Below are 16,011 nucleotides of genomic sequence, written 5' to 3'. Positions count from 1 at the left end.
GTAATTGCTGAAAGGAAATGAACTGACCTAATTTAGAAAGACTCATCTAGGGAGACAAGATAAGAAGAAGAAATAGGATGATGATTAAGTAAAGGATAAGCATTTTTTCATAGTTGTATTAAAATGTGTATTTACCTTTTATACAGAAGTATAATAGAATGTATAATCTAAACTTTTCTTTTACAGAAAATGGAATGGTGAAGTTAGATGATGTTGTGCATGCTCTCTCCAAAGAGCAAAATCTTCCTGGATATGATGGTAGGTAGGAAATTTATTTTAAAATCATCTGGGGGAAAGAGCAGTTAGGTTGAGGAGAATTAGGTTCAACTGAACTGAGTTTGCTTTTTGTATAGATACTTAATAGTTCCAAAACCCTTTAGCAAGCCATTTGCCAGTTTTTTTAAAAACTTGGTATATCAGGGTAATAACAGCTAAATTGCTTAGTTCACAGAGTTGTTATGTGGATTTTATGAACTGGTGAGTGCTATATAAATGTACAGTAATAGTAATGATAATGAGGAAGTCAAATAGGTAATTAGCTCCATTATTAGCAATTGATGGGTGATTTCATTTTTAATTTTTATAAGGAACTTGTTTGAATGAAATACTTGTTTGGTTTATCTTTGTTTTAGAACATTTTATAAAACAGTTCTATTGAGGTAAAATCTACATACATAAAATCACCCATGCACTGATTTATATTATAGAGTCACACCACAATCTAGTTTTTCTTACTTGCAATGTTTTTATTTTTTATACAAATAATTAAATATTTTTTCTGTGATATTAAAAAGAAATGAAAGTTTTATGAAGGCTTGCTGTTTATTTCCTTCTGTTTATTCATATACTTTAAAAAAGATGAGCTTTCTCTCGCTTCCCAAAAGATTTCTCTTATAAGAAAAAATTAATCCAAAGGAAGAAACTTTCTTTTATACCTAGATGAAGAATCTCATGTTAAAAACTGCATTAGCATTTGTCATTTCTGATGAATGTAAATGTTTAAGTCTCTGGATTTCTTGAAGATACTATTAGTAAATCGATTTCTTGAATGCTTCACCATGCAATCATTCATTCACCAACTCAGTCATTCTTTCATTGCTATTTTGTGAAGTAGTGTCTTGGTCACAGCTGTCTCTTCCTCTTTTTTCCCCATTATACTATTTTAAAATTTTATTTCAAATTGTGGGAACTAACACATATCATGGAATTTACCATCTTAACCATTTCTAAGTGTACGGTTCAGTAATGTTAGTGTTAAGTGCATTCACATTGTTGTGCAACCAATCTCTACAACTTTTTATCTTGCAAAACTGAAACTCTGTACCGGTTAAATAAAAATTACCCATCCTTGCCCCTCCAGTTCTGGCAACCATCATTCTACTTTCTGTTTCTGTGAAGTCGTCCACTTGAGATACCTTAGTAGAATCATACAGTATTTGTCTTTTTGTGACTGGCTTATTTCACTTATCATAATGCCCCCAAGAGCTGTCAGAATTTTCTTCCTTTTTCATGCTAAATAATATTCCATTGTATGTGTATACCACATTTTCCTTATTCATTCATCCATCAGTGGACACTTGTGTTGCTTCCTCCTCTTGGTTATTGTGAATAGTGCAGCTATGAAAATGGGCATGCAAATATCTCTTTAAGCTCCTGCTTTGAATTCTTTTAGATATGTACCCAGAAGTAGACACAATCCAGTTTGTAACATTTCTGTCACTCCTAAAAATTCTCTCATGCCCATTTGCAATTAATCTCCACCCCATCTGTAGACAACCACTAATCTGCTTTCTGTCTCTATGAATTTGCCTCTTTTTGACATTTAATATAAATGAAATCATATAACATGTCTTTTATACTTGAGGTCCTTCACTTTGCATAATGTTTGGGTTTTTTTAAAATTTATTTTTGGCTGCGTTGGGTCTTTGTTGCTGCGGGCAGGCTTTCTCTAGTTGCAACGAGCAGGGACTACTCTTCATTGTGGTGCATGGGCTTCTCATTGCGGTGGCTTCTCTTGTTGCGGAGCATGGGCTCTAGGCGCGCAGGCTTCAGTAGTTGTGGCTTGCGGGCTCTAGAGCGCAGGCTCAGTAGTTGTGGCTCATGGGCTTAGCTGCTCCGCGGTATGTGGGATCTTCCCGGATCAGGGCTCGAACCCGTGTCCCCTGCATTGACAGGCGGATTCCCAACCAATGCACCACCAGGGAAGCCCTGCATAATGTTTTTAAGGTTAATTCATGTTGTAGTATGTATCAATAGTTCATTCCTTTTTATTGATAAATAAACCCATATTACAGTTTATGGATATACTTTGTTTTGTTGATGGTTGACCAGTTCATGAACATTTTATTTTTCTCAGCTTCTGACTGTTATGAATAATGCTGAAATTAATATTTGCATACATGTCTTTCTGTGGGCATACACTTTTATTTCTCTTGGGTAAATTCCTAGGAGAAAAATTGTTAGTCTGTATGGTAAATTTATGGTTAGGTTTTTAACAGATTGCCAAACTGTTTTCCAAAGTGGCTATATCATTTTCATTCTCAGCAGCAATGTATGAAGATTCTAGTTTCTTCACATCCTTGTCAACATTTGTTTTTTTAAAATTATAACCAGTAAGTTTGTAGTGGTATCTCGTGCTTTTAATTTTGCATTCCCCTAATGACTAATAACGTTGAGTATTTTTGTATATGCTTGCTAGCCATTCAGGTGTCTTTGGTGAAATATGTATTCAAATCTTTTGCCCATTTTTAGAATTCCATTTTGATTTATCTAGTATTTTAGAGTGTATCTCTTTTTATAGCATTTTGGTGGTTGCTCCAGGTATTATATTATATATACATAACTTATCACAGTCTACTGGTGTTATCATTTTACCAGTTCAAATGAAGTATAGAAATCTTATCCACTTTTATGTCCGCTTACCCTCCCCTATGTATGATGTAATTGTCTTAAATATTTCCTTTACATATATTTAAAAACATATCAGACAGTATTATAATTTTTGCTTCAACCATCAAATGTAATTTAAAAACTCAAGAGGAGAAGGAAAGCCTACTATATTTACCCATATTTTGGCTTACTGTTTTCTTTCTTCCTTCCTGATATTCCACAGTTCTTTGTTTTATCCTTTCCTTTCTGTTTAAAGGACTTCCTTTTAGCCATTCATAGGTTTACTGTCAACAGATTCTCTTCGTTTTCTTCCATTTGAGAACATCTTGATTTCCCCTTCATTCCTGAAGAATATTTTTTCTAAGTATGGGATTGGGTTGCCAGTTCTTTTCTTTCAGCACTTGAAAAATATGGTGCCACTTCTTTCTGATGTCCAAGGTTTCTGAGGGAAATCTTGTCATTCAAATTGTTTTTTTTTCCCCCCTATAGGTAAGGTTTCATTTTTCTTTGACTGCTTTCAAGATTTTTTTCTCTGCATTTAGTTTTCAAAAGTTTAATTATAATGTGTCTTGACATGGATTTCTTTGGCTTTATCCTGTTTGAGTTCCACTTATTTTCTTGGATCTGTAGGTTAATATCTGTTGCTAAAAATTTGGGAATTGTTTAACCATTGCTTTTTTGAGTACCTTTTTAACCATGCTCTCTCTCTCTCCTTCTTCTGAGGCTCTGATTACACCATGTTGGATCTTTCTTTATACTGCTACAGGTCCCGGAGACTCTATTCTTTTTTTTTCAGTCTATTTTCTTTCTGTTGTTCATTGGGTGATTCCTATTGCTGTCTTTCAGTTCATTAATTCTTTCTTCTCTCTCCTCCATTCAGCTGTTGACCCACTGAGCTTATTATTTCAGTTTTCGTAATTTTCAGTTGTAAATATTCCATATGCTTTGAATTGGGCTACATTTGCCTAGAGTAAGGAGCCGATTGTCACAACCTTCATGAAGAAAGTCTAAACCACTTTCTGTTAGCTGGAACTGCTGATACTGAAAGAATAGATGTGACTGGATCTAACTAAGCCTTCTTCTCCTGCTAGTGGTAGGGAGATTCCTGTCCAGGTTATGTTGATACTTTGCGGAAGAAGGAATATACTACTCTTTAAGTGTTATGCTTAGCCAAGAGAGTTTTACAGTGAAGCTGGCCTTTTTTCTTAAGTGTATAACACTTTAGATGCACCCATATCAAAAAAGCATTGTTTGAGTTGAAGCAACAGAGCCCCATGACAAATTGAACCAAAATCTCAAATGTACAGCACTTTACATTCATATTTGAGAAGTTTCCTGCCATTATATCTTTAAATAGATTTTTTGTCCTTTTATCACTCTCTCCTTCTGGGATTCCCATAATGTGTATATTGGTCCATTTAATGGTGTTCCATACATCCCTTAAGCTTTCTTCACTGTTTTTCATTCTTTTTTCTTTTTGTTCTTTTGACTGAATTCTTTCCAGTGACCTGTCTTTTAGTTCACTGCTCCATTCTTCTGCTTGATCTAGTCTGCTGTTTAGCACCTCTAGTGAAATTTTCAGTTATTGTGTTCTTCACCTCTATGATTTCTGTTTGGCACTTTTGAATATTTTCTATCTCTGTGTTGAAATTCTCACTTTGTTCTTGCATTGTTCTCTTGATTTTGATGAGCATCTTTATGAGAGTTATCTATCTTTTTTATTAGAGTTATGAGATTCTCTTTGGAATCTGTGCATTACACAAAGCAAGCACCTCTCTTAGTCTTCATAGACTGGCCTTATACAGGAGAATACCCCTACCAATTAGCCTAGCCAATATTCTTGGGACCTCTACCAACTCTTTCCTTCCCCAGGCTCTAGGACTGGTGAGACAGATGCTGGTCCTTTGGGAGGCCCTGAAGAAGTTGGGGTGCTGGATGCATGAATCAATTCTTTTGCTATCCAGGGGGCAGCTGAGAATTGGCATTTTATATCTACTCACTCTGTGCTGAGCAAGGATCATTGGCATTGACTGGCTTATGTCACCACTTCTGTTCTATCCCAGACTACTAGTCTATACTAGACCTATCAGAGCCCCAAGATTGGCAAGATAGAAGCCAGTCTTCTGGGGAGGCCTTTTGGAAAAGTTGGACTGCTGGACATGCGAACCAATTTCTATCTTCCCCTGAGTGAAGCTGGGAGCTAAGGGGTCTCTTTCAGATCATATGGTGCTGCAATGGGGACAGGGTCTCCAGCAAAAGGGTGTCCCACATCTCCCTACCAGCTTCAGTGAATCTGGTTTTGCATTCTCCTGGGATGTTAGAGCCTTTCAGTTAGTTTCTCATTTCTCACAAAAGGAATTTATCCATGAATTTTTGCTGAATCAGTGTGTGTGAGGGGAGAAGGGGAGTCCAGGGCTTCCTACTCAACTGTCTTGCTGATGTCACTCCTCTGTTGTTAACTTTTAAATGAGAATTACTTTCACCTGAAACTTTCACAAGATAGGAACATGGTGTCTTATTCCATGTATTTACACATAAGAATCATCTTTTTAAGAATTGTTTTAAGGATCATCTAGTTCAGAAATCATTTTGATCATTCTTTCTTTGCTTTGCAATCCATAATGACTTCCAGTGATTGCTTGAAGAAGATTAACTACTGATGGTGACTTTAATGCTCTCCACTGCCCAACTCCTCACTTTACCTATCCTAATCTACTAGAGAAAACTTATTTGAGTTTAATTTGTTCCAGAGTTCACACACGCACATCTGTCAACTTCCTTAATCCATATATTTATAAGTAATTTCTTTTAAGAAAGTTTTCATTGCAGTAAAAATTTATCAGTTTAAATTTAGTGGAGGGAATACTGCCCAAATTTGTGAAGCATGCATTCTAAAGTATTGTAAAAAGACATGTAGCATAGCTGTTTTCAAGTAATGATTTATATTTACAGAAGATAAACTAAGATAAATTTACTGATGACTGAGCCATGTATTGTTACAAAAGCTTATTCCAATTTATCATTTGAGATTGAAGGTTTTCTACTTCTGTTTCTGCTACTAAGAAACAGACTGCTAGGGAATTTTAAATTGTTAGAGAATTAAATGGGGGAAATTATATAATATTTTTGATCCTATGTATTTTTAGTTGTGGTATTGTCAGTGCAATTAAATTGGCACTTCCTTAGATACAAAGGCTATGGGAGAGTGGAATAATATATTTCATACTCTGATTTTATAACTTATTAATTTCCTTTTTTTTTAATTTTTAAAAAATTTTTATTTTATTTATTTATTTTTGGCTGTGTTGGGTCTTGGTTGCTGCATGTGGGCTTTCTCTAGTTGTGGTGAGCAGGAGCTACTCTTCGTTGTGGTGCACGGGCTTCTCACTGCGGTGGCTTCTCTTATTGCGGAGCACGGGCTCTAGGCACACGGGGTTCAGTAGTTGTGGCTTGCAGGCACTACAGGCAGGCTCAGTAGTTGTGGCGCATGGGCTTCATTGCTCCACAGCATGTGGGATCTTCCCGGACCAGGGATCAAACCTGTGTCCCCTGCATTGGCAGGCAGATTCTTATCCACTGCGCCACCAGGGAAGCCCTTAATTTTCCTATTATTAAAGATTCTGGGGCTTCCCTGGTGGCGCAGTGGTTGAGAATCTGCCTGCCAATGCAGGGGACACGGGTTCGAGCCCTGGTCTGGGAAGATCCCACATGCTGCGGAGCGACTGGGCCCGTGAGCCACAACTACTGAGCCTGCGCGTCTGGAGCCTGTGCTCCGCAACAAGAGAGGCCGCGATAGTGAGAGGCCCGCGCACCGCGATGAAGAGTGGCCCCCGCTTGCCACAACTAGAGGAAGCCCTCGCATAGAAACGAAGACCCAACACAGCCAAAAATAAATAAATAAATAAATAAATTTTAAAAAAAGATTGAGGATCTAGTCTTATAAAAAAAAAAAAAAGATTCTGGTAATGCTTCTCACATATAATATTTCTGAAGTTTTTAATATTTTGTTAGTGTGTTAGAACTAAAATTCATCTTACTATTGGTGTTTTGCTTTTGACTTATACTTAATGCTTATTAGCATACTGCTTTATTTTCAGCATTGACTGATGTCATCAAAGCTATTGATAAAATTAAAGATGAAAATATTGATTATGGGGATCTGAATACTTGTCTTCAAAATTTTGGAGTTTACCTTTCTAAGCCAGAATTTCAGAAGATCACAGAGTTGACTGAAGCTGGTGGTAAGTGATATATTTTCAGGAAAACTGGGTTGATGCATGTGAAAAGAGGATCAGTTTGCTATTCTTTTCCTCAGAATGATGACTTTATAATTTTTGTTAGAAAAAGAGTCCATTAAAATTAAGCCAATACTGAAAAGTACAAAAATACTCAAAAGTACAGCAAGACACTCAAAATCTCATTGTCCAGAAATAAGCAGTCTTAATAGTCTTTTCAAACCTTTTTTTCCTAGGAAAAATGCAAACAAAAAGAAAGTAGGGTTTGTGATTTTGCTTTCTGATTGACAGAAGTTAGGACAAAAGGTATTAAGTGGGACAAAGAAGGACTGTTTATTATGTCAAAGCTGACAATTCATAATAAAGGTACCAATTTTTTTAGGTGCCTGTAGAACATAGCAGCAACTTTCCTAAAGAGAAAGGGTGAGAGTGAGGTAGAGGGGTGGGTGAGGTTATAGATGAAATAATAACAGCCATAAGTTGATAATATTTGCAACTAGGGAGAGTTCATGAGTGTGCATTGCCATATACTTTTTTTTTTAATTTATTTATTTTATTTATTTATTTTTTTGGCTGTGTTGGGTCTCCATTGCTGCACGCAGGCTTTCTCTAGTTGTGGTGAGCGGGAGCTACTCTTTGTTGCAGTGCATGGGCTTCTCATTGTGGTGGCTTCTCTTGTTGTGGAGCACAGGCTTGAGGTGTGTGGGCTTCAGTAGTTGTGGCACATGGCCTCAGTAGTTGTGGTACGCAGGCTCTAGAGCACAGGCTCAGTAGTTGTGGCACATGGGCTTAGTTGCTCCGTGGCATGTGGGATCTTCCCAGACCAGGGCTCGAACCCGTGTCCCCTGCATTGGCAGGTGGATTCTTAACCACTGCGCCACCAGGGAAGTCCACCATATACTTTCTATTTTGTATATATTTACAATTTTTCATAATAAAAAGTAGGGGTGTGTGTGTGTGTGTGTGTGGTGTTGAAGGAGACCAGCTTTCTTGGATATCAAGTCTCGTTATAAAGCTATAGTAATTTAAACAGTGTGAGAATGGCACAGGGATAGAGAAATTGACCAATAGGACAAGATAAGGAACTTCCAAATCTATCTACATACATATATGGCAACATATATAATGAGATGTTAGATCACAGCAGGGAAAAGAATGCCACTTAATAAATGGTGCTGGAATAATTAACTATTCAAATGGAAAAAAATGGAATTGGATCCTTATCTATATACCATATTCAGTAATAATTTCCAGATGTGAACAGTAAAAGTTTTAGGAAAAAAAGAAGAAAAATTTTCTGTTAGAGTTAGGAGGGATTTTTTTAAAAAATACAAAATCACTAAGCAGAAGAGAAAAGATTGATAAATTTGGTTACATTAAAATTAAGAACTTCTCTTTACTAAAACATAATACAAGAAGAACAAGCCACAAACTGAGTAAAGATTATTTGCAACACTTATAACAACAAAGGATTGTTGTAGAGAATATATAGGGAACCCCTATAAATTAACAACCCAATAGAAAAATGGCTAAATTTCAAGAACAGTCATTTCCAGGTGAAGAAACACAAATTGCTAATAATCATATGAAAAGCTTCTCAACATCATTAGTAATCAGGGAAATGCAAAATTTAGGTCACAGTGAGATAACTTTTTATACCCACTAAATTGGTAAAAATTAAGATGTCTGTTAATCTAAGTGTTGGTAAATATGGTGAAAGTGATAAAACAACTTTGAAAAACATTATGTAGTATTTTGTAAGGTTTTCATATCCCTGTAGCTTAGAAAAATCCACTTTTAACTATAAATTCAAGGAAATCTCTTGCACTGATTTACAAGGAGACATATTCAAGAATGTTCATGGCAACACTGATCTTAATAGTAACAACAAAAAAAGAAACAACATGATCAGTGACAGAATGTATAAATTGTGGTATATACCTTTGCTGTATAATGTAATACTAATGGTGTACACATTAGTGAAAATGAACATAGCAATATAGCATATGGATGATTGTTAGATATAAAATATTGAATGAAAAAAGCAAGTCTCAGATTGCTATAGTGTAACAAAAGCTTGAAAACAAAATTAAAAATAACTTATCCAGTTACAAATTATATGTAAAAGAGCAAAAGATTGGTAAATTTTAAAAATTCAGTAATATTCTCTTTGTGGGGGAAGCAGGATAATGGAATGGGAAAAGCACAGAGGCAATGGTATTAATAATCTTCTTCAGCTGGGTGGTGGCTTCCCAGTGGTTTGATGTATAATCACGCTTCATAACGAATATATGTTGCAAATATTTAGAAAGTTATATGTTCCTGTTAGGGAATGTAAATCTTAACTAACTCTATAATTCCCCAGAATTTTTCAAGGTCTCATTTTTTTTGTCTCCAAAAATTTGGCTAAGAATACAAAGTGATTTGGTGCTCTTTGAAGTAAACGCTCAAAAATATTTAATATTGGGAATAGGAAGTATACTGTGCTGTATTTTTTACAGTGCATTAGAATTTTTTTTCTCAGTGGGGTAAGCAAAGGACTAGGGTTATCAAAAGCTCATTATATTTATATAAAACCTTTATATCTGGCCTTAGAAAATTCTTAGAAATATTTTATCCATTCTAACATTGGGATATTATGAAGAGTTATACATAATCAAGGAAAGCCATTGTCTAGGTATAAAATGACTATTAAGATGTTTAATGGTTTCAATAGTATACTAGAGTAAAGATATCAATGTGAATGTTAGCCTGATGTAGAAGAAACAGAGAGTCAAGAGAGCTCGCTTCTAATTCCTGATCTTGCATTTCCTACTGTGAACGTAGAAAAAAAATCATATCACGTATAAGTGTTTTCTTTTAAACATGTAAAATAACATACTAATTCTTTACCTACATATTTTACTGAGTTGTTGCAAGACCAAGACAATATAAGTTTAAAGTTAAAAATGTTGTACACTTGTGACTAGAAGGATTTTGATAAATTTTCTTGGTATTTTCAGGGTTTAGCTTTTGCCTGTAAATTGAATTGCTTTTCCCCCTTATACCCATATACCTTAGTGGTTAGTATTAGCTGTTGGATATAATTATGTTATCTCTCTGAATATATAACTTATTTTATATAATTCAGTATTTATCATAATAATTTAATACTTGAAGGTACTGAAGAAAATGTGTTCTTTTCCCTTCAGAAACAAAAAAAGTGAATTTTAAAGAATTCGTTGATACTATGATGAGCAACACGGAACACTTCTCTGAAAAATTATGTTAGAACATCGTATCTTGTGCTTTTTGTGGACTAAATGGTTTGACAGATTTTAGAAGAGTATAATGTATTAAAAGAGCTAGCTGTCCTAAAGATCATCAGACAAATAAATGCCTGGCTTCCTGCTATGTTTGATCTTAATCTTCTCCATTACTGATTCCTAAATTTAGAACTTCCACATGCAAATGAATTGAAAGCTATCATAATCTTACTGTTCAACCTCATACTTTATTATAAAGAGCTAGAACCACATATATGAAATTCATATTTTGGGAAGGTTTAAAATGTTTTCTTACTTTGGGAAAGTGATGCCATCTAGTGACCATAGCTGAGTTCTATAATGCAGAATTTCTGGTTTCAGCTGTTCATATTTTTTTTCATCTTCCACTTTATTCAATAACATTTATTGAGCCATTACTATGTACCAGATTATATGTTAAGCTGTGAGAGTGCTAAGATGAAGAAGACAGTCTTTGTCACTAAGAAGCTCACTATAAAAAAATGTAAGGTCATATATGTATATTGGAGTGAAGTTAGTACTTTGAAGATTGGGGCTAAAAGTAGGATTGTGTTTTGTGCCACATATTAGGTAATAGTGCACTTTAAGTAACAGCTATTTTTACCTTATATATCAATTTAATTTGTCTCCTATACAAGGAAGCACAATTGATTAATTGGATGAAAGGATTATTTGCATTGTCAGGCACTTTTCCTAGGAATTTCAGTTTCATGGAGATAAAAAATTTTATTAGCACAGGGTTGTATAATATCTTATTCATATCTGTAGTTATATTTCCTTTCTCACTCTTTTTCTTCAAGTACTTTTTAAATTAAAGTAAATGCCAATAGAAAATAATTTTAATAAAACCATTTCAAGCACATCCAATGACTGGACATATATTTTTACATTGTGTACTCATTCAGATTTTATGTAAGCCACTTGATCATTCCATGTGGCTGTCATAGAATTTTAGTTTTTATTCTTTTATCTTGGTTTTTATTCATTTACTTAATTTTATTTTTTGTAGTTTACAAGATAATGGCTATAATTCCTTGTGCTATACAATATATCTTTGTTGCTTATCTATTTTATACATAGTAGTTTGTATCTCTTAATCCCATACAGCTGTCTTGTCCCATCCCCCTCTTCCCTCTTGCCTCTCCCCACTGATAACCACTAGTTTGTTTTCTATAACTGTGAGTCTGGTTTTGTTCTGCTGTATACATTCATTTGTTTTATTTTTTCAGATTCCACACAAAAGTGATTTCATACAGTATTTGTCCTTCTCTGTCTGACATTTCACTAAGCATCATATTCTCTAGATCCATCCAAATTGTTGCAAATGGCAGAATTTTGTTCTTTTTTATGGCTGAGTAATATTCCGTTGTGTGTGTGTGTGTGTGTGTGTGTGTGTGTGTGTGTATACACACACATACCATTTCCTCTTTATCCATTTATTTGTTGATGGACACTTAGGTTGCTTCCATATTCTTGGCTATTGTAAATAGTGCTGCTGTGAACATTGGGGTGCATATATCTTTTGAAATTAGTGTTTTCTGTTTTTCCAAATATATACCCAGGAGTGAAATTGCTGGACATATGGTAGTTCTATTTTAGCTTTTTGAGGAACCTCCATGCTGTTTTCCTCAGTGACTGCAACAAATTACATCCCCACCAACAGTGTACAAGGGTTCCCGTTTCTCTATATCCTTGCTGATATTTGTTATTTGTGGACTTTTTGATGATAGCCATTCTGACAGGTGTGAGGTGATATCTCACTGTGGTTTTGATTTGCATTTCTTTAATAATCAGTGATGTTGAGCTTCTTTTCACGTGCCTTTTAGCCATCTGTATGTCTTCTTTGGAAAAACCTCTATTCAGGGCTTCTGCCCATTTTTTGATTGGGTTGTTTTAAACTGGTAGTCATTTAAGTTCAAACACATTCTAAAAGGTCTACAGTTTTTACTCACCTCCCCCACATTTTGTGTTTTTGATGTCATATTTTGCATCTTCATGTTTATCTCTCAACTGTTTATTGTACTTATAGTTGCTATTACATTTTTTTCCAGATGGTATTCTTCTGTATCACTTTAGTCTGCCAGTCATTCCTTCTAGTATTTTTTTTTATTTCAACTGTTGAATTCTTCATTTCTGATTAAGTCTTTTTTATATTTTCTAGTTCCTTGTTAAATTTTTCACTGTTCCTCTATTCTTTTCCCTAATTCAGTTAACATTTTTATTACCAATGCTTTGAATTCTTTATCTGGTGAATTGTTTATTTGTTTCATTATTAATTTTTTTCAGGGGTTTTCTTTGGCTCTTTCAATTGAGAGCAATTCCTCTGCCTTTTCATTTTGCTTAACTTTCTCTGCCTCTGTTTAGGTAAAACAGTTACCTACTGTGGTCTTGAAGGGGCTTTCTTATGTGGGGGCATCCCTATACAGACAGGGTGTGCACAATACCTTTGGTGGGAGAGCTGGATTTGGCATGGACACAGGTCGCATCTTTTCTCAGAGTGTGCTGGCAGCTATCGCCTGGTAAGGGTGGGGCTAGAGATGGAGGGGCTAGAGATGGAGTGAGGTGTGAGGTAGGACTTCTCTGCTCAGTGGCCATCACTGCCCTATTGGGGTGGGGTTTGATCCCAAGTTGCTGAAGCAGAAGCCCTGAGGGTTGGGCCAGGCCTGGCTCTGTTCTCGTTAAGTGTGTGCTTTCCCTTCTTCCTGCTCCGGGACCCTTGCCTGAAAGGGGAGGAGAGCTGAAGCAAGTGGAGTCCATGCAGGTTCTCGGCGTGTATCGGTCACAGACAGAGGTCTGAGGTATCTCCAATATGCTACCTGTGCAGGGGCCAGCAATTGTTTCCGTCACTCCACTCAGATGCAGTATTGGGTGCAAGTCTACTTTGTCCTTCACATCCGATCACTGCCCCCAGCCCCTACTGCCCCCACCCTGTTGTGGAGCCACACCACAGGGCAGGCGGGGCCTGTGTGGACTCTCAGGGTGTATTGGGGGTGAGCTGTGGTAGAGTGGCCACCCTCAAAGAACTGGACTGTTCCTAATGTGTTGCTTGCGTAAGCACCAGCAAATATTATATTTATTGATATTCTTAATATAGCATTAGAATATGTTTTATGTTTGAGGTTGAAGGGGAATCTGGCTATTCTCAGTCTACCATATTGCCAGTTCTCTCTTTAAAAGTACTCATTCAGGTTTTTGACCTTGCCACTTCATACTAGCTTTTTACGAAAAGTTAAATCTCATCTTGCTAAATCCAATGGTCAATTTTCTGTCTTTATCTTGTTTACCTCTAGCAGGTTTTAATATGTTTCTTCTTAAAAATTTCTCTTCTCCTGTCTTCTGTGACACTGTAGTCTCCTAATGTCCCTCTCATCTTATTGGCTCTTCCTTTTAAAAAAAAACTGAGATATAATTGACATTGTGTAAGTTTAAGGTGTGCAATCTGTTGATTTGATACACTTATACATTGCAGTATGATTACCACCGTAGTGTTTAACTAACACCTCCATCACATCACATAAATATTATTTCTTTTTTGTGGTGAGAACATTTAAGATTTAGTCTCTTAGCAACTTTCAAGTGTATAATACAGTATTAACTATAATCACAATGCTGTGCATTAGATCCCCAGGGCTCATTAATCTTCTAATTGCAAGTTAGTATCCTTTGACCAACATTTCCCCAGTTCTCCCACTCCCCAACCCCTGGTAACCACCATTCTATTCTCTGTTTCTATGAGTTCTGCTTTTTTAGATTCCACACATAAGTGACATCTTATAGTATTTGTCTTTCTCTGTCTGACTTATCTCACTTAAAGTAATACCCTCAAGTTCGCAAATGGCAGAATTTCCTTCTTTCTCGTGGCTAAATAATCTCCCATTGTATATATGCCTCTTCCTTTTTGTTCTTGTTTGCTGGCTGCTTCTTTTGTGGATGACTTTTAAATATTAGTGTGATCCCAGATTCCATTCTGAGTCCCATTCTCTAAGGCTTTTCCTGAGTGATCTTATTGCTTTAAAATAATATCTGTATCCTTTTGGCACCCTATTTATCTCAAACTTAATGAGTATGAAAAAGAATTCTTATTCTCAACAAACTTATTCTTTCTCTGGTCTTTCCTATATCAGCTGTTGATACCACTCTCCACCCAGTTGCTCAGGTCTCAAACCTATAAGTTCTTCATGGCCCCCACCCCCTTAGACTGTTTTTTAATTCACCATTAAATACTCTCAGCTTCATGCTCAAAATGTATCCTGTATTTGTCCACTTCTCATTTTCTCTATCACTTTCACCCTTGTTGAAACCACTATCATTTTTTTTTTTGCGTGAGCTACTACAATAGCTTCCTAACTGCTTGATCTTCAGAAAGTTCATTGTCTACATAGCAACAGAGTGATCTTTTATACTTTTGTAATATAACTTCACTCCCCTGTTAAAACTTTCCAAAGGTTTTCTATTGGAATTTTAATCAAACAAAATTTCCTTCCATGGTCTGCGGTGGTATATTAAAGAGGAAGTAGTTATCCAGGAAAGAATTTTTGTGGGAGATATAGAGCAAAAGCTATTTAATTCATGGTTTTATCAGTTGGACATGTTTGTGAATTCAGCCTTTTGTAAATCTATAGTTCAATGAAAGTTATTCTTTATAATGATTATTTAGGGGTGCAGACACTATAAGTTCTTGAAATATTTTAGAATCTTCAAAGATATACTTAATTTTGTGTTATTTTATTCTGCTTTAATATTTGAAAATTGGCAATTAATTTATACTGTATTTGTTATTCTTCTTAACCATAAAAATGTCAATTCCTAACTATTCCAGATAATAGTTTACTGTATTAACTTCTTGGACAAGTATGTTGTAAAACTTGTGTTTTATGTACCCTTTAGTATTGCCTGATACTATTGAAAACCTCCACAATCTTAGCAAAGAGAAGATGAGTGCTCCTGACCTGTGGAGTACTCTGTCTAGTTTGAAAAGTAATTTAAAAAAAGACGAATTCCTAGCTGCACTGAAATTAGCAACAGTTGATGATGAGTATTCCAAATACTAAAATTAAAAGATATATGGTTTTATCTTCTATCAATCTTTATTTGTCCTTGTATCTTGTATTTGACTGATATGCCAATATATACATTTAGGAAATATAAACAAAGTTCAGATTGTTTGACTGTTCTATAGAAAAATATTAATATCTAATGTATTATTACTCTACATTGATCAAATATGTATTGACTGTAACCGGCTGAGGCCAGCAAGTTTGGCTCCTTGCTGATTGAAAGGCCAATACTCAAGAGACAAGTGTTGGTGGAAAAGGAAAAGTTGTTTTATTCGGGAGGCCAGCAACCTGGGAAGGTGGTGGACCAATGTCCTAGGACCATCTCCAAGTTGTTGGTTAGGAGACAAAGGTTTTAAAATCATTGTCGGGGAGGGGGCTGCAGGGTGTGTGAACAGCTTGTGCACAATCTCGGATTGGTTGGTATCAAGGTAAAGTATCAGGCAACACCAATCCTCTGGCTTTAATTGGTTTGGGTTCTATGTGCTTGCAGTTAGCAGTTTTCATCTGAGGGGGGTCTGCTTCCTGTAAAAACAACTGAGGAATATG

At 35.7% G+C, this 16,011-nt stretch overlaps 1 protein-coding gene across 1 annotated transcript in view; it reads left to right on the top strand.

The window, feature by feature from the left end:
• The window catches only part of EFCAB13 (EF-hand calcium binding domain 13), a 123,674-nt gene that overhangs the window by 71,696 nt on the left and 35,967 nt on the right, over positions 1-16,011 (top strand). Inside the window, 4 exon segments of the mRNA XM_036836707.1 lie at positions 187-258; positions 6,987-7,130; positions 10,316-10,390; positions 15,296-15,438. Coding sequence (XP_036692602.1) covers positions 187-258; positions 6,987-7,130; positions 10,316-10,390; positions 15,296-15,438 — 434 coding nt within the window.

The sequence above is a fragment of the Balaenoptera musculus genome, chromosome 20, assembly GCF_009873245.2.
Source record: "Balaenoptera musculus isolate JJ_BM4_2016_0621 chromosome 20, mBalMus1.pri.v3, whole genome shotgun sequence".
In the NCBI taxonomy this organism is placed as follows: domain Eukaryota; kingdom Metazoa; phylum Chordata; class Mammalia; order Artiodactyla; family Balaenopteridae; genus Balaenoptera; species Balaenoptera musculus.
This window is presented reverse-complemented; position numbering and strand designations above follow the sequence as displayed.